The sequence below is a fragment of the Sphaeramia orbicularis genome, chromosome 22 (genome assembly GCF_902148855.1).
Source record: "Sphaeramia orbicularis chromosome 22, fSphaOr1.1, whole genome shotgun sequence".
Taxonomy (NCBI): domain Eukaryota; kingdom Metazoa; phylum Chordata; class Actinopteri; order Kurtiformes; family Apogonidae; genus Sphaeramia; species Sphaeramia orbicularis.
In genome coordinates this window covers 18,609,826-18,629,704 of record NC_043978.1, presented here as the reverse complement: position 1 = coordinate 18,629,704, position 19,879 = coordinate 18,609,826, and the positions used below count along the sequence as shown (strand labels likewise).

At 37.4% G+C, this 19,879-nt stretch overlaps 1 protein-coding gene across 1 annotated transcript in view; it reads right to left on the bottom strand.

The window, feature by feature from the left end:
- trmt61a (tRNA methyltransferase 61A) overlaps positions 1 to 19,879 on the bottom strand; it is a 33,519-nt gene that overhangs the window by 12,766 nt on the left and 874 nt on the right. The window contains exons 2-3 of the mRNA XM_030127509.1: positions 18,206 to 18,553; positions 2,229 to 2,495 (exon numbers count right to left, since the gene is read on the bottom strand). Of these exons, the coding sequence (XP_029983369.1) occupies positions 2,229 to 2,495; positions 18,206 to 18,536 (598 nt within the window). The 5' untranslated portion in view covers positions 18,537 to 18,553. The remainder of the gene's footprint in view (positions 1 to 2,228; positions 2,496 to 18,205; positions 18,554 to 19,879) is intronic.

The window sequence follows — 19,879 nt, the reverse complement described above, 5'->3', positions numbered from 1 at the left end:
GAGACCCGGACCCGGATCGGAAGAAGACAGTACGGTACGGATCCAGGACAACGGAAGATGAATGATCCACATGCAGTTATATTTCAGTTGCGGGATCCGTGCGTGAAGCCACGGCTTACACTGCTATAAGTACTGTGGGCTCATTAACACATTTAAAGTCCGGTCATTACACGGACTTCTGTGACAGACCGCTGTCACTGATAGAAGGAGGAGCCTACGGGAGCCCGCAAGCGCGCGGCCCGCAGACACCAGAGGGATGAAATCGATTTTACGATTTCCCTTTTTTAAAAATCGTCCTAATTAAAAAATCCGATTTCGATTTAAAATCGATTAATCGTGCAGCCCTACTATTCAGGTTATTGCCATTTTTGTGAAAGGATAGTTTGTCATTATTATTTATAGGTTATTATGATAGTATTTTATTTCAGATCAAATTGGTTTGTATGTGGATTCTGAACTAAAATGATTTTAGCATCACTGACTGTTATATTTGCATTTCACAATTTCATCCCATGGGCCAGATTGGATAGTTTGGCAGGTTGGTTTTGGCCCGTGGACCGTATGTTTGACACCCCTGGTATAGAATGTAAGTATTGCTACAAGCATTGGTAATAGGCCCCCGGTTAAAAGGTTAATAATTTCCCACCTCACTGTCAAAGACTGAGGTCAAACGTGCCAAGGCAGCAGCCATTTTGGTGAGATGCAGTCCAATGAGCTGTTTAACACAAGACTAGAAGTTTCTTTACCATTTTTGCACAAAATTATCTTTTAAATTGACACAATATGTAGGCCTACAGGTTCTATCCCATTGGAGGAAGCAGGACTTTGGCTCTCTCTACGTTTATACTTAAATATATGAAACAGTCCACTGCATAACCCTTTTACAAACTCTTAATTCTACACTCTTATTTTTTCAGCAGATAAAAACATGTTGTTTAGTTGTCAAAGTGTTTGTAGTCAAAGCAGTTTCCTTCTGTGTCTGCCCTCAAGCTGAACTAAAGAGCTGAAAAACACAGAGCTGAGTGGGTGAACAGTCAGGTTGCCATGTGTACATGTACACACCGACTTTACCTCTAAACACTGACCACCTCAGTAAACCACACACCTGCCCAGACTTGCTGTTTAGCGCTGGTTGTCACAGAAACCACATCACACTTTGCGCCCACGACTCTATTCTCTTCGGTTGTGACCAGAACAAGCACAAGGACAAAGTTAATGAGAGCCGCTGCTGATCGATGACTGTTATGAAAGCGCAGAGAGGGGCTGTGTTTTCAGACGGGGGTTATTTTAAAACGTGCTCTGTCACTGTCATGTTCCTGCTGAGCCACAGCGAGTCACAGGAGAATCATCATCAGGTGGCAATGAATGTTTGAAGCCACACTGGACATACCACACTGGAAAATAAATTATATAATACACCTAACATGAAGGAAGAACCGTATTTAATAATAGGGTTTTAGTTCCAAGACTTAAATTTAACCGTTTGAACATTCAGAGGCTCCGTAGTGAACGTGGAAACACCATAATCTTCTGCAACATTTATTCACCACTTATTCATCCCATGGAGTTTGCTAAATGACAATGGTTGCAGATGCTAGTTTTAACGTTCATGTAATATGTTTCACTGAAAAAGTCACTTTTTCTTCAGCTTTCTCTCTTTTGAAATAATAACATCTGGATTGACTTACTTAATAATTATTGGTAATAATTATTGATAAATCATTTAGGAAAGATTAAATGTAGAGAAACCTTTGTGGAAGTTTGCAGAATTATATGGAAGTTGCCAAAAAAAAGAAGGGAAAAAAACCCCCCAAACAATTCTATGTCTTTCAAACATTAATGGAAACAAAACCAGATGAGATCTTATTTGGCAGAGAAATGCATCATTATTATGGCTCTTTATATGGATATAAGACATATATAGATGATAGTGGATTTCTAAATATTGCAAAGGTATGGAAGAAGACAAAGAAATGGAAATGTAAGTTATTTTAATGCCTTTTTGGTACACTCAGATATGGAAGACGTGGGTTTAACGTTGCTATTTACTGTTTTTTTTCTCTATATATCACTGTATTGATCTATATCACTCTTAAATGTGAAGAAAATTTTATTTGGAAGTTGCCACAAAAGTAGTTCTAGCTCTTTAAGAGTAAACACAGAAACCTTTTGCTGAACAGGACAGAAATAAAAAATGAGAGTAAATGAATAATAATATGCTCTCCTACCTTGCTTCTTCATAGTGGTCTTGGCGTGTCCCACTGCCTCCCATGGACTGGGGATATCCAGGAAGACGGCGTCCGCCACCCCCGTCACTCCAAACCCGTCTTTGCAGACGTCCTGGTTCCTGACGGTGACCAGGTGATCCACGTGGTGCTCCCTGAACTCTTCCGCCACCTTCTCGGCTCGCTGCTGGTGGAACTCCACCGTGTGCAGGTGGCCTGTGGGGGCGATGGTCCGAAGGATGGCGTGGGATAGAGACCCACTACCGGTACCTGAAACAGAGAGTGAAGGGAGGACCAATCAGCCAGGGACAGAAGCTCTCAGACACCACAACATTCAATTTCCATAAACTTTCTGTTAGTTGAGGTGTTTTATCAGATTGTCAGATGGACAAAACACAGAGACAACTGAGCTTTTGGAAAGAAATCATTACAGTTTTTCCTACCACTGTTACTCTGTACTGTAAAACACCTAACAATTACTTTAAAAAGTTAAGGTCATAATAAAAGGTGACAGGTTAACTCATTTATCTTCCCCTTAGGGAAATTCAGTTTGCATTTTACCCATCCTTATACACACAGCACCTAGCATTAGCATTAGCACATATCCCACATACCTGCCATTGAAGGCCCTCATGGACCAACTCCAGATCTTCATCAGCACCGTGAGGAATAATTTCTTGAATCTTAATTTAAACTTGCTATCAAAAGATACAGACTGTACACAGTGTGCAGTTACGTGAACGTGGAATGTTAACAGACGTTTACAGAGACACTCATGGCTGGTGGACAAGCAGAAGAATCTGAAAAGCCTCATGTGTTGTTTCAAGTCACATGTATCTGTACATTTTAGTATTCATATAATGTAGATGTAAAAGAGTGGCAGATCAGTGTGACCATATGTAGACACAGAAGACGGTTTAACAAATGTAACCACAAAACCATGATAGGATTCGCACTGTTGAGCTCTGTGATCTATGGCACTTTTACACCAAGTTCATAGTCTGCACGGCTGAAAAGCTTGTGGAATCTATGTTGTAGCTTTAGAAAGTCATTACTGTGAGACTTTCTGAAACAAAATACTTCAAAGTGAAAAATATTCACAGTGGGTTTCAGGGTTCAACATGCCCAATCGGAAGCATTGAGAAAAAATGACCCCATTATTGATCTGATTTACTCTTAAATTTGCTGCAAATTGTGCAATAATTAGGGAATTGTACATCCCATAATACCAAACTAAACTCCTCTTTCTAATAAAACCAAAATGCTTGGCTGCTCTTCAGCTAAAACAACAACTCTCACTACAGCTGCTTCAGTCATTAGCCCAGGTTTAATTCTGTTCCACCACTTATCCAATGATGGATGTGGGTTCTAAGATGTACCCGCCTGATGTGGAATTCTACTCGCACCAGGAAATCAGAACGTATTGGATGATCCAGGTATTAAATCCTCTTAGTGAACATTTATAACTTAATGTGGTCAAAACACACATGGAAATCTCTGTAAATTCACACACCATCATGATGACGATACTTTGCTTCGTCCTAAATCCCAGAAACTGTTTTAAATCTGCTGAAGGAGGTATTTAAGAACACATGGTCCACTTGTATATTTACATTCTAACGTCTTTAACCCAGATTAAAATACTTGATCTTTTTTTTAATGCCAGAGTGGACATAAAGTCACATAATCCCACACAGCTCCCCTTTCTGTCTTATTATGTCTATAAAATGATGTGAACGTCCTCTCTCTATGCTCGGACAGTCTAAACAAAGAGCTCACAGCTGTTTCAACACACACATCCACACTGGTTTTCCTTCCTCCACTGTCTGATAAGTGGACGCTGCATTTCTGAGTGGGCCTCCTCTGCCCTGAAGCGTCCGTACAGCTCGACTGTGAACAATGACCGATGAAGTGCAGTTTGTGACCGAGGGAAGCCAATGTGACTGATTTTACACTGAGGAAAATAACGGCTGTCATGTGACGGTGGCGGTGGAGAAGCTCCCGTCCTCCACGCCCCCTTCTTCTCCTGACACTACGTCAGCGCCGCCTTTGTTCACATAGTGACAAAGAGCGCAATGTTCGGCTAAAAACCCTGCACTGTTGCACTGGACGATCAGTGATAAGGAAGGATTTTCACAGCTCGGCTAAAGTTTAGGAATGAACATGTGAACCGACGCAGGGTTCGGCTCTAATGGTGAGAGGAAAAGGCTGCGAGGCTGCCGTCGCTCTGACTGATGGCGTCGATATTCATAAACAGACGATCAATCAGCTGAGCCGGCTCTGCACATCAGGAGCCAGGATGCAGATCGGTCCAGTTTCCATCTGGTTATGCTGATGTGAAAGATGAACAGCCACAGCCAAAAACAAAACACAGGCGCAATATTTAATCCATTAGACCATTAAATGGATCTGGAACTTTTTGTTCACTAGTCATTAATCAGTCTGAGTATTTTTCAAGAAAATAACAAAAACAAAAACTGATTCCTGAATTTCTCCTCTGTGCCAGTAAACTAAAAATCTTTGGGTTGTCTCAGGTGTCATCTTGGACTTTGGATGAACACTGATCAATATTTTATCACCAGTTAATCAGTTACTTGAGAAAACTAAACAATGAAAATAGCCCAAACCAAAACATGCCAAACAGCAGCGTCAACACCCAAATATTTATCCCAAAACACAAAGGTGTGAAATGTGACGCTAGTTAGAACTGTATTTAATTTACAATTCATTTTATAAATATAAATATCACTAACAATTGATCTTTTTCTGTTGATTTTATATCATTTTAACCCATAAGGATCCAAACATCCACCATCAACAAAAATCATTTACTGATGTAAAATGTTTAATAACTTCTGAACCACTAAACCTATAAATAAGTGTAAATAATTGGTGTAAAATGCAGTTCATCATCTTTTCATGGTCATCAGATATGACCCATTTGGACGTTCAGAGGCTTCGTAGTGAACGCGGAAACACAGTCATCTTCTACAAAATTGATTCACCAGTAAAACCCATGGAGTTAGATCAATGACAGTGGATGGAGACAGCTGTTTTATGTTCAGTTAATGATATATTTTACTGAAAAAGTCACTTTTTCTTGAGTTTTTTTTTCTGTTTTTCATATAATAACCCTCAATGTTAATTTGATCAGTGAATTAAATGTAGGAAAATACCAGATTTTCGCTGAAAAAACACAAAATAAAGAAGATAATACCATAATAAATGCTGATAAATCACTTGAGAAAGGTTAAATAAAGAGGTAAAATCATTTGGGTCTGCCACAAAAGTAGCACTGGGTCTTTATGGGCTAATCCAGAGTTCAATAAAATACACAAAGTAAAACAGACATTTCAACTGAACTCAACATTATGACACTACAACTAAATCCCTTGTGTCAGTAGATGCTCATTTAAATGCAATTAGTTGAATATTACAAGTCAAATGTCTTAAGAGGACTCTAATGTCTGTTTTCCTGTGGAGGCGGTTGTGTACTGTGACTCCACCATTGCTGGGTAAGATATACAATTAAACGACCTCTTTTTGTCCATTTTTAAAATTGTGTCATATTGTCACCATCTTTCCAAACAGACAGACTGGTTCCATTTGCACAGTGTGAGCAGATCTGGATTTCTGTCACAGAAAACATGACCTGCTCTTCTTGGAGATTCCCCTTTGGGAGTCATTTAGATTTCCAGATTGCATTTAGGCGCCCAAACATTTGATTTCCCTTAGATAATCTTGTTAACATGTTCTTTCCACTTTTGTGAACTCATCTAGTTTGTCCATGATGGAGACGCCTGAACCAATAACTAACTGTCAAGACTGGACTAAGATGGACCTCATGAGAAAATCAGGACAAAAACAACATGACGTGATCTACTGAAGCAGGAATGAGATGGGAAGTGTTGAGCAAAGTGGTGAAAGACCAGCGGAAATGGAAGACTAGAGCTTGGCACCGCAGGATCAAGAGAGACAGATTATCATGTTTAAGCCTCAAAGATAATACAGTTAAGTGCAGTTATGAATAAAAGGGAGCAAAGATTTATGGCTGCGTTTTAGTTTTTAAAAATACATTCAACTTGCGTTTGAACTTGGTGTTTCTTATCGATAAACATCCATCTTTCTTTTAAACTTTTCTTCTTAAGAATGTACCATACTGTTAATTCGGGACACTTCTAAAGCTTCCACCATCTCTCTTATTCATTAATTAATGCCTCCTTCACTTGCATTGACTCTTCTTTGGAGGTCGTATTGACATGCCAGTGAGCAGCTACCAAATGTAACATTCAGTGGTTGTAGATGCTCATTTTACAGGAGTGATATTTTGTTTTGTTTTGCTTTTTTTTAAATGGAATTATGCATTTTCAAACATTTCCCTGTGGGAATAAAAAAGCTGTAAATGCTATGCTTAGGTCTGAATTCTTCATTAATTCAACTCCACGAGCCCATCTTCAACCCTATTTCTGGCTAATGACACGACATGAAAGGTCATTTTGAGCACTGGCCCCACCCCCTCCAGGTTGTTCACTGTGCTTTCTGTCCCATTCAGCCACTTATGTTCGTTAATACAGCCAACAACTGAGCATTTTAGGGAATCGGCTCAAACTTTGGACATATTTTCAGTTTTTACTACAACTGTTGCTGCTGACAAACAATTATGGCGTACTCAGAGAAATGTTCGTCGGAAAGTCTTGACCTTATATGTCCAAATGTTGTGACGTAACTAGTTATAAAACGTAACAAATTAAGCAGGAATTGAAACAGGTTGTAGAAATCCACTCGATTCTTGCCGGAATGAAAATAAAACTAGCACCTGGAGGGTTCAAATTCAAATTTATTGAACTATTACAGTCCCCAAATACACAAATAAAGGTACCAAAGACTAATAAAAGTGGGTTTAGCAAAATATGACCCCTTTAAAACTAGATTCTACCTTTTATTGTCCTCTTTAACACTCATTACATGATAGATTTTGCTGAAAAATTCCATTTGAACGTTCAGAGGCACCATAGTGAACGTGGAAACGTCATCTTCTGCGACATTGATTCACCAGTAAAACACAAAGTTTGATAAATGACAGTGGTTGTAAATGCTTGTTTTAATGTTCATTTAATGATATATTTTGATGAACAAGTCAATTTTTCTTCAGTTTTCTCTCTTTTGAAATAACATTTGGATGTACTTTTTATGAACACCTGCATGGTCAGTAAATTAAACACAGGAAAATACCTGATGCAGAGGATCACCATTTTTAATAAATGGTGTTAAATCACTTAGGAAAAATTAAATGTTGATCAAGCTTCATGTGGAAAACTAAGACATAAAGCTGTTCATAAGTCAGTTGTTCAGTTACTTCTGAGTCTCTAAAATTGAGTTACTACTAACATGGTTGTAATTTCAAACTACTTAATGCAATATTTTTGATAAACCCTTTGAATAAAAGCTGAAAGTCCACACTTCAATCACATCTTGAGCATTTTAGATCCACTGAGGCAACATTACAACATCTGTGTCACTGTCCAAACTCATATGGGCCTGAATGTATCTGTGGTATTCAAGTGTTACACAATCAGGAATCTATATGAGGTGTTTTATTTAGGAAACTGACAGGAGTCCCATCTGCTGTGTGCATCTTAACGTGGGTTTTATCCAAAGCAGACTCCTGTGGGACGATTCGGAAACAGGATGCGCGTCACATGCATTGTCTGGAGTCTCCACAATCAGCACGTATCACAGTACGATGCAGCTGAGCCCGGGCGAGTGCAGGGGGTGATACTTCACTCAGGTGCCATTAGCCCACAGCAGAATCAAGGAACATGATGAGATTAACAGGGCGCCAGGCAAAAGGTCAAACGGAGTAAAACAATGTGGAAACGGTAAAGAAAAATGACATTTCTGTTAATTTAATCCAGTTGTTTTTACACAGTTGAATGGAAACGTTTTGTGAAACAATAATGGTCAGGGGATTATGTATAATCGTGACAGCTCTAGTTTTCAGCGCAAAGCTTTTGCAATGTTGTGTGTTGAAGATGTATCTATAAAAGGAGACAAAAGATAAAGCCGTGGTGTGCATTAAACCAGGGTGATTCACTTATCATCTGTCTCCTAGGCTGTAGGACAGTTCACTTCAACATGGGAATGCGTCAGTATTAGTTACGGATGTGATAAAATCCAACAACAGATTTAGAAGAGTAACAAAATGACGTATTAAGAGAAGAATCAGCACATGATAACAACAGAAGGCACAGCTGCTGCCTGAAATCACTGTGTCAGCTGTTTGCAGATATTCTACAGTAAAAAAAAAAGGGGGGAAGAAATGTGCAACATGAGAGTTTGAGGAGTGGAAACCGTGTTCGACGCTACACTGTGAAAACACTTACAGCAGCAATAAGAAGAATCTGGAACAAAAACTGTCGGGTGCAATGACATAAAAGGAATGTAACTGAAAATATCTATTCATGGATTAAAACTATTGAGCTTTTGATACTGAGACTCTGCTGCAGGGTCTGATCACGCAGTAACATATTTGGTGTTCAACAGTCTCTGTCATGTAAGCAGAGCAACTTATATGCATGTATTAGACATATTTAAGTAGGTATTTATAAGCCCTTTAACATTATGCATTGGCTAAAATTTACTTAGGGGGTCAAATGAGTGGCCATTTTTGTCAAAAAAAAAAAAAAGTTGTAAGAAATGCATAGAACTGTGTTGAAATAATGCTAATACAATCGTGCACAGACTACTGATATTATTTGACAGTGGAAGCTCTATTTTCAGAAATATTGGATTTTGAATAGCATATGTATGTGAAAATTTTTGCTGGTGGACGGACGTGACATTACCCATGATGATCTGGTCAGTACCAGTACTTTATTAGTAATAAACTTATATACTCACTATTGCTAATTCTCCTCTTATTCATAAATGTTAGTATTGTGGATCTAAAACAATAACAGCTGACACAAAAACACAAAATGTGGCAGTGGACGGATGTGACATGGTTGTTACGGATCCCATCATACTGATGCTCGGCAGCCATGTCACCGTTTCCACAAATGATCCCTGTGCAAAAACTAGTATCAGAATTATTTATTGTATAGTTTGTCATCATACGAAAGAGTAAATAACAATATAGAATTGTAATTTCTTTATAAAAATGCTTATTATTAGAAAACTGTTGATTTAAAAAGTGACGTGTGATATTCTTAATGTATGTATTGGCGTAACATAAGCAGGATGGATCAGCACCATACTCCATATTGAACCTGTAAAAATAAAACATGTGATATGTAGGATAGAATCTTGTAAGAAAAATTGGGGAATCTAAACGAACAGAATATTTGTTTTTCAGGTAAATTCAGTTAAAATATAACTTGGCCATTTGTGACATGAAAATATAGCATTAACTGTGATGAAATTGGACATTTTTGACCTGAAAACATAGTTCATATGACCATCAACATGTTGCAACAGAACTGAAATCCTGTCAATTTGCATAACTTGCATTTACCAACACAAAGTTCCTTTGGGGATTCACTTATATTGATTTCTCATGCACAAAGACACAAATAAGACCTCTAAGCAAATTTTAGCCAATATAACAAAATTTGGGGACATAAAATTTTTAGGTGAAAAATGTCAAATTACTGCTCGGTAACACGTGGACTTCAAACGGACATCAATTGTTTAAGCTTTATGCAAACATTCCAAACATGGGGTTCTCAACAGAAATTGATATCAAGTAGGATAAAACCTTTTAGATATTATGCTCAACTATGCTGAAAATAAATTTTGGAGTAAAATACTGAAAAGTCTTGCCATAGTAACATGTGGACAACTCGTAACTATTGTATGCATCACCCAAAACGTTGACTTATTTCTTAAAAAAACAAGCAAGATATAATCACAATGCTTTATTTAATGCATTTAATACTAACACAGTTATTTACAACTTGTGGTGGTCCATACTGATATAGGTAAATTACAAATAAAGAGTCATTTCTTGGTAAAAGTTCACAGATAGTCTTTTTAAACGTGACCAGTGTATGAATTCACAAACTTCATCATTCAGAATTTTAATTTCTCCAATAGACAGTTTTTTTGGATGTCTTTTTGTTAATTTAATGCAGCCTAGCAGAAGGTTCGGAACTTCTCCTGTACTATGTAAGTGGTGTTTTAAAAAGGACAACAGTCCCATAAAATAGAGATCTTTATCTAAACAATGAGCCCACTTGATAAATGATGTGTGCAAATGTACTTTTTTACGCTGATGTTCCGTTTCGCTTGATCGGACCCAGCAGCACTTACTAACATGATATAATCTGAGTAATTTACAATCTACAATACAATGCAACAAGTCTTTGTGGTGTATCTGCATGCTTTTACAATTTTTACAGATATTCAAGAAGAAAAAAATAAAGCATCTGTGTTTTCTGACACTCGCGTTTTACGACCAGGGTATCTACAGGTTGGATGAAGCCAAATTTATGACTTTATAAGACATTTTTCAAGGCCTATGAACAAATTGAATATCTTCCATTCACATAAATAACCATCCAACAGGCCTTATAGTCATTGTGTTGAATCAGTCATAACCAGCTAACGTTACATTTCCATTTGTCCATGACTAATGTTTCTACTGGTGTTGAAGCTGCTGAAGCTCATACTGGAACATCTCCACCCATGAATGACTGTTGGTAGCTCCACCCATTCCCATCTCTGTTAGGATGAAATGATCAACACGAATCACACATTTGACTAATTCATTACAAAGATTTAACGGCAAATATTATTTATTATGTCTGTGGAATTTCTTTGACCTTTGAGTGACAGATTTAAGGGTTAACTGCTAATTTTCACATTATTTAGGGCCTTAATTTGGGACAATCACATTTAACACTTTAAAGATCTGCAGACACCCTGTTTACTATGGTAAAGTAGTGCTATTTAACCATTTGCTTCAAGGTTTGGTAAGTTGTGGCTTTAACATTTTTTCATTACATGAGCTGATTTTAGAGAAAACGCTTTAATAAATAACTGTTTTGTAATAGATGCCCTCATTTATCAAGTAAATATGCAACATGTTTTATGTTCCAGCATCTCAAATGCAAGGATTGATTTGTTATTCATCATTTCCTTGGATAAAAATTATGAGTTACCAGCATTTTTTGAAAACTCATGTCTGAAAGTCATTAAAGAAACATTAACTGACAGTTATAGGTATACATACTGTTTACATAGATATACATACTGTCTGTATAAAACAATATTGTTAATGGATTATCAAAGTGTTTCTTACATATGCATACCAATAATAATGTTCATAGAGATACATACTGTGACATACTGTTAATACTGTAAATTTGTGACTCTTCACATTTTGTCCAGTTTTATTTTATTTTTATTCTACTAAACTCTATTCTTATGTTACCTTCTAAAATTGCAAAATGTATATTCTACTTTCTTGTTTTATCTTTAGTTTTTGTAATTTTACATGTGCTCTATTCTTATTTTCTAAAGTAATGGTGTTTTGTTAATATCGTTGCACTGACTGGAGTTGTACTGCTAATTTCATTGTAAACACAACGACAATAAAGGCTATTCTATTCTAATGAAAAATGACATGTTAACTGTTCAAATGATCATCTTAACTCATGAACCATGAGAACAAAGAGGTGGCTACAGTGCTAGAGGAAGCAGTGACATAAGAGGATGAGGCAGAGTGGGGGAGGAGGTGAATATGAAACTGTCTGCAGACTTAAACGGCAGGTCGACCTCGGTTTGTTCCTCTATAAAAAAAAAAAAGAACAGCCTCGTGGTTTGTGGTGAGGCCAGAGGTCAGAGGAAAGTGAAACTAAAAGAATAATCATTGACACAGTTCTACCTCTGAAGCCCTGAATGTTAACTGAAGGCTGGTGGTTTGTGTAAAGTATCTGATCCAGGGCAGGTCTGGGTCTTAACCCCATCTGTCATCATGTTGAACCTGTCAGATTATCTGTGTGCAAAGCAACAATCAGTCCTTTAGAACAAGACTTGATAAAAAAATAATTACAGGGTGTCTGTAAAAAGTCTCTTCACAATTTTAAAAAAATTTACAAAACCAATTGATGAGATATGTTCGTCAGATTTGTTCTATGTACTCAGGGGTTATCAGAGTTTTTAATCACATTGCACTGGTCCATTTTTCTTCAACATCAGATCATTTACTGTAAATGTTGACCTTGAACTTCTGATTGAATATGTGGCACCACAACTGGATGACCTTCAACCAACCATAATTTTCCCGGTAGATGGTGCACCACCACATTGGGGACTGCATGTTGGTGGGTTTCTAAATCAAAAATTTCCAGACCGGTGGATTGGAAGGGATGGCCCAATTCCCTGGACACCTCATTTACCAGATGTCACTGCCCTGGATTTCTTTCTATGGGGTTATGTTAAAGACATAGTGTATCAAACAAAGATAGAGGACATCAACAACCTGAAGCTAAAGCTCACTGATGCCATTGACACCACTGATGAGGCTATGCTACAGCCAACATGGTGAGAAATCCGGTACTGTCTTGATGTGGTTCATGCAACTAATGGCGCCCATATAGAGGTGGATTAAATGAGGCAAAAAACTTCAGTATCTACATATCTACAAATCTGTGGACATTATTACAAAATGAAAAGTAAATATTGAAGTATTTTGCCTTTTTTGTGGTAGCAAATCTTCAAACGAGAACTTTGAAGGCCGAAGTGGAGAAAGGTTCCATGTGAACAGCAGCTGAACATGGGTCAGTCAGTCTCTTAGGACCAACTGACTGATTTGTCTATTCATTTGATTTTGTAATAAATTTCTTAAATTGTAAAGAGACTTTATGGACACCCCGTAAGTTGAGGGTTAAAGGTTAAAGGTTGGTGGTATACACTGATCAGCCATAACATTCTGACACTGACAGGGAGGCCCAAACCCAGTTCACCCCTTACCCCTACCCCTCCATTTTGCATGTTCGCGTGAAGGGGTAGGGGTGTCCTGATTCTCAATGAATCGTCGGGGGAGGGCTGTTTGGACCTCAAAATGCAGATTTTTCAGGGCCACACAACAAACGGAGGGATATGAGAAATCTTACATAATTCTGTTCGAATCACTGGCAAGATGGACGTAAACACAGCAAAAAAAGGGATGCAGTGTGATGAAAAAACTCCCCCAGAAATGTACATATTTTCTTTGTAAATAACTTAATGTTAATTTTTGATTTGATTTTATTTGATTTGATAAAGCACTTTGTGACTCTGTCTGTGAGAAGTGCTCTATAAATAAAATTTACTTACTTAATCATTTGATTGTCGGTATAATGCCGTCTGAATGTGTTAGAGAACACATTTCTGCAGTTTGCACTTGATAGTCGAAAAAGATGCTCAAAGCCCATGTAACAGAGACCGTTACAGCTACTGATGGCATGGTGACTTCTTCCACAAACAAAGTTGTTGTATTTGTTTGTAGTGGCATCGACGACTTCTGACGATGGGTGACAAGGGGTAGTGCCAAGTGCAAGGGCCAAAGGGTGAATAGGGTTTGGGCCATAGCGTGGTGTTCATTTCAATTATCTCATTCCAAAAGGACCTGACAGTGGTTGGGATGTAATAGGCAGCAAGTGAGCATTTAGTCCTCAAAGGAATGATTTATAAATGACTAATGGTTTTTCCTGATATTTTAGTGGTTTTATAGTGGTTGAATGATTAACTGATAACGGAAATAATAGTTACTCGCTGTAATCTTTGAACGTTTCTAAACATTTTGGCACTAGAAAGACTCAAACATAGTGACCGTTCTAAAATGGAGGTCAGGAACATGTATCGTCCTTGAATTGTATTTGCTGTGTAAACTGAACCTGCATGATGTAACTTTTGATACGGTTTGGTAAAAAAAAAAAAGAAAGAAAGAAAAAAAATAACACACACACACACAGTGGATTTAATTAGCTTCAAATCCTCAGGTGATTCAGGAACGACCTCCATCCAAGGTGACTCGACTACATGACCAAATACCCCTTCGGAAAGAGCCAACAATATTATCGCTTCTAATCGCTTCGTGTTCATACACTGGCACAAAGTCAGAACACAGAACAGCACAGACTGGTTATTTGTGAAAGTTAGGAGTCTCTACTGTGCTCTACAAACTCTGATTAGTGCCTCTGTTGCTGATAATGACTCTTTAGTGTTGTTATGAGCTGCTAATAAAATGTTTCATTGAGGAAGTAATTTAATAAACTCAGCATTTCCACTGCTATCAAACCATTATTGTCCTGATTCGATGTGATCAGACCACATCAACAGTTCTACTCTGATAGGGTGTGTAATGTGATCCCGTTGCAGATATCAGACCCTCTCGTTGCAGTCGGTGTGTGTCTGTATTGCTGAGTGGACAGGTTTCCCATCGAGCTCGTTCATCACACTGCAGGGACTCCTTCGACCTCGCCCTCTCACATGCACAATTTCCACAAAGTGCGATCAATATGGCGACATGCGCAGGACTGCTGTTTGGAAAACATGATGAAGCACTGCAGCACACGCACAAAAACCTCCCCCCATCCCCCTTCACTGACCTGCAATGCACACGCACTGCAACACACAGTGAGTGATGATAATTAAACAAATGGAAATGAGGAAGGAGCCGAGGGCGAGGCCAGACACAGGGAAAGGCATAGTACAGGTCTTTGACTCAGCATTTCAGGAGTTATCAAACTATGAGAATTAACAGCAACTTGGTATGAATATCTGGATAAAATCACACTTAATGATTAAACATGGGATGTACAGTTGTGGAAAAAATTATTAGACCATCAAAAGTCATCAAAAACAATGGTTATGCAATCAAGTACTAACCCCTGTGTGTATCATGTGACTAAAACAGACAGACAAGAAAACACGGAATGCCTAAAAGCACTGTTTTTGGCAGTACAATGCCATAGATATTGATGTAAAAACTTAAGTGATCTTAGTTATTATCAAGAAAACCATGGAAAATGGATAGATATCAGCTCTTAAATTAAACTCTTATGATCTATTTTTGTTGTTATCATTATATTTCTCCAAACAAATGTACCTTTAGTTGTACCAGGCATTAAAATGAACAAGAAATTGAAGAAAACAAGGGGTGGTCTAATAATTATTTCCGCGACTGTAGCACAACACAATATCCCATTCCCTAATTTAAAACCATATTAGCTGTGTTAACATGGGTAATTTTACTAATATTATCCACGTCTGGGTTTCCGCTATCATTATCCACAGCGTAAGTGCAGCATCCAAACCACATTTATGTAAAAATCAATGAGCCGAGAAGCCTAACTAACCCCTTTCACAGAATTAATAAAGGTCTCAGTTGGTCCCCAGTGGACTCTCATGTTTCATAATTATCTGCTGTAGCTTTCCAACAATTTTGTAAACAGATATAATAATAATAATCATGCTAAACGATGTGAAATTATCCACTCTCCAGCTAAAAAAAGAAAAAGTAATGTGCACCATACCGGTATTTCGTTGGACCGCCTTAAGCTACGATTACAGGAAGCATTTACTGTGGGATGTTTGTATCACTAAATAGTCAATGCAATGCTACAGTAAATGTAATATTTCCATCCATAGTTGCATTCATTTTTTTGCTAAGCTCTTGTATTGATGATGGAGATGCATAAAATGTTATCTGATGGTTCTGAAACCCTCTTTAACAATCTGATCCAGGTGAGTCTTAGTGATGTCATCTCTGAATATGTCTGTGTCATCAGCAAAGAAAAAAATCCACTGACATTCATTCTGGTCATTCAGTATATTCAGGTCCAGCTGAATCAGTTATGGACACCTAACACTGTGAACCTAGACCAGACCAAGGTTATTATCGTTAAAGAAAACTAATGAAGTGACGAAAACTAGAATAGAAAAAACATTTTCATTTACTGAAATAAATAAAAACTATAATTAAAAGAAAAAAATGATAACTAACTGAAACTGTATTATGTGCTTACAAAACTAACTGAAACGTATAAAAATTATGGATAAAATTCCCTTCATTTTCGTTTTTGTCAACATCGGATTGATACGAAAGTGATTTATTTCGCTCTAGCAATTTTAGCTAGCGCCACTTTAGTCACTTCTCGTCACTTGCGGTTTAGAGTCGTCATCTAGTCCCCACTCTACCTGGAAACATGGAGACTAAAGTTGGGAGAAAGCAGCAGAGTCCTGTCTGGGATTTATTTGAATACGCCGGCGAAGAAGAGAAAAGATATAAAAAATTTTTTTAAAAAACCTAAAATGAATACTAAAACTAAAATAAATTTAAGCATTTAGAAAAAAATGAAAAATAATATAAACTAGCAAACCTGCTCTAAAAACGAATTAAAACTAACTGAATTGGAGAACAAGAAAAGTTAAAACAAAATAAAATTAAACTACAATGAAAAATCTAAAATTATTATAACCTTGGACCAGACCAACTGAATCAACCCCTAATCATAACACTGACCCAGCAGGCTTGTACTGGAGGCACTAGGCATGATGGGTAATCACATCATCCACCTTTGTTTATCACTCTGGAACAGGGTCAATCTGGACTCATCAGACCACAAAACCTTTTTCCACTGAAACAGTCTACTCTGTATGCTCTCTACAAACTGATGGTCGTTTAAGAAATGAGAAGCTCCTTACTGCATCAGTTAAATGGTTGAAGAAGTGGAATATATTAATCGCTGCAGTAATTATCCAATGGAAGGATATGAACTATTTGCTGAGTGAAATCTTGGTGGAGACTGTTTTTTTGGCCGGGCTGTGTATATTCTTCTGTTGTCAAACCTCATGACTAACATTAATCTAATGGAAGTTTAAGATGAAATTGATTTTTTTTTTTTTTTTTTTTAGATGTAATGTATACTTAACTCATAAAGAACAAGACCTACTTTTGTGGCACTTTCCAAATTAAGTTTTGTCTAAATGGAACCTTTTTTAAGTGATTTGGGATATGGGGGGGGGTTGATTTCTACATGAAGCTTTATCAACATTTCATCTTTCCGAAGTGATTTAACACCATTTATTAAAAATGACGATCCTGTGCATTTTTCTGAGAAAATCAGGTATTTTCCTACATTTAATTTACTGATCATGTAGATGTTCATAAAAGCTCAGTTTAAAGTTAAGGGTTACTATATCAAAAACAGAGAAAACTGAAGAAAAAAGTGACTTTTTCAGCAAAAATATCAATAACAGAATCTAAAAACAAGCACCTCCATCCACTGGCATTGATCCAACTCCATGGGTTTCACTGGTGAGTCCGTGTTGTAGAAGATAATGGTGTTTCCATTGTAACTACGGAGCCTCTGAACGTCCAAATGGGTCAAATTTCATGACCATGAAAAGATGACAAACTGCATTTTACACCAATTCTTTTAATATATTGATAGGTTTAGTGGTACAGAAGTAATTAAACATTTTAGATCAGTAGATGGTTTTGGTTGCCAGTGGCTGTTTGGGTCTTTATGGGTTAAATTAATGTTCTGTTTACCTGGGTGGGCATTTACAGGCAACGGATCAGTATAGTTAATTTGTGCACTTCAATATGAGTTGAGCACAAGTCATACTGTCATCACAAAACAGTGAAAGAACAATGTCTTCCAACAGATTTTCCTCACGTCATACAGGCCAAGTAGCTGCTTCTCCATAATAATCTACAGGTCCAGATTCAGTAATTCAGGAGGACATCAGTGCAGGAATTCATAATAATGTTCATAGGTATTATTCATCATCACTATCATGTTCTCCTGTTTCATCATCCGGTGTAAAGTTGCATTTTCTATCACCTACATTTACGTGTGGATGAGGGTTAAAATCCTCTTCACTGAAAAGCTCAGAACAGACAAAAACACATTGACTCTAATGACAGACTTCCTATTTTTACGGCCACTGTATTGCTTTGTTGGCGTGAAAACCCTGAAAAGTCTTACCTGACTCACAAACAATGGACCCCGGCTTCAGCTCCAGCATCATGGTGATGGTAGCGATGTCCGTGGTGTACAGGATCTGTGTGCGATGCGGCAGCGTGATCGTCCACAGCTCAGGTGTGGGGTGAAGTACGTGGACCCAGCCGCCTTTGCTGCATGTGACCTTTGACCCGTACCTCTGGCCTATCAGGTCAGTGGAATGGCGGATGGCCCCGTAGCGCGTCTGTGTCTGGGCGCCCTGCTGCACTTTGACGGGCATCATGGAGTCGTGGCCCAGGTAGATGATAGCAACATCCCCGTCCTGAATCAAGTCTGAGTACTCCACAAAACTCATGTTGATCAGTGTTCAGTCTGAAACAGGAAAGCAGGAGATCAAACCGACGAAAATATTAATGATGTACAATAATATTTGTTCAAAAAGCGATGTGAAGCTTTTCTAAAACCCAACAATACAGCCTTAGTGAATATTTTGGTCTTAACTTGACTGAGATATGTTTGCTGTTTATGTCATAGGGACAGTATATTGTTACTGTTCCAAATAAAACCAAGATTGAGGTTTTTAATAGTTAGTTTAATGTTGAGTGGAATGTTTGTGGTTGTCTCAGTTTTTCAGCCTTATTTATTTAGGTATTTGTCACTTTGACAGTAGATTTTCAGTTAAAAGGTTTCTAATAAACTGAGAGTTAATTCAGACATGTATAACATGTTCTCACTGTAAATTTTCTGGGGAGATAGGTGAGAATGATCCTCTCCAATTCACAGGTGCACATCTTTACTCTCTTCTACACTATTATTCTTTTATCTACATTTAACAATTACTGTTGTTCACCCTATACACTGTAATTCAACTGATCAGATCTCAACTAGACTTAAAAGACTTTAAAAGGCAGTTTCTCATCTCTGAAACCTTAAATCAATTTATTAATCTACAAAAAAAGGAAAACTTTGCTGTTTTTTCACATCTACACCACAATGAACCCAGACCTGATTGAACACAACCATACTTTAAGATTCCCACAAATTGTTTTTTTTTTTTTTTTTTTTTTTTTTTTTTTTAATATCTTTATTGCGTTTTGGCATACATATTAAACATTCAGTACTCATTTGTACAGTATTGTTTTGAAATAAAATACAAAGTCTAAACCCCCAGCCCACCCCTTAACATGAACAGAACATCACTTCACTCTCTTACTCTCAGAGTAAAAGTAAAAAAAAATGTACAAACAAATGTTAAACGAAATGAAAAATATTCTGGATATTCAATACAAACCTATATGGTACCGTAAAAAAAAAAAAATCAGATGTTGTTCACCACAAATTGCAGTTTTAAGTTTGTACAATTGTTATTCTATTTGCCAAATTGCAAAAATGTGACATGTGAAAGCATATTCCACATCTTGATCACAATTATCCAGGTCCAGATCTACATCCACTATTTGCTGGGTCAAATCTGGTCTAAATCATCACAGACACTTGAAACCAATTTTATTCTGTTCAACTTCATATTCTCACACTTTTTTTTTTAAATTTAATTCAGTTTCTCGGTGTATTTCCATCACAACATAAATGGTTGAATAAACCATTTCACCATTTTTTTTTTTTTTTTTTTTTTAATTTGTAGATAGTGCCCATCATGGCCTACCTTGTTGCCACGGTAACCTCTCGTTACCAAGCCAA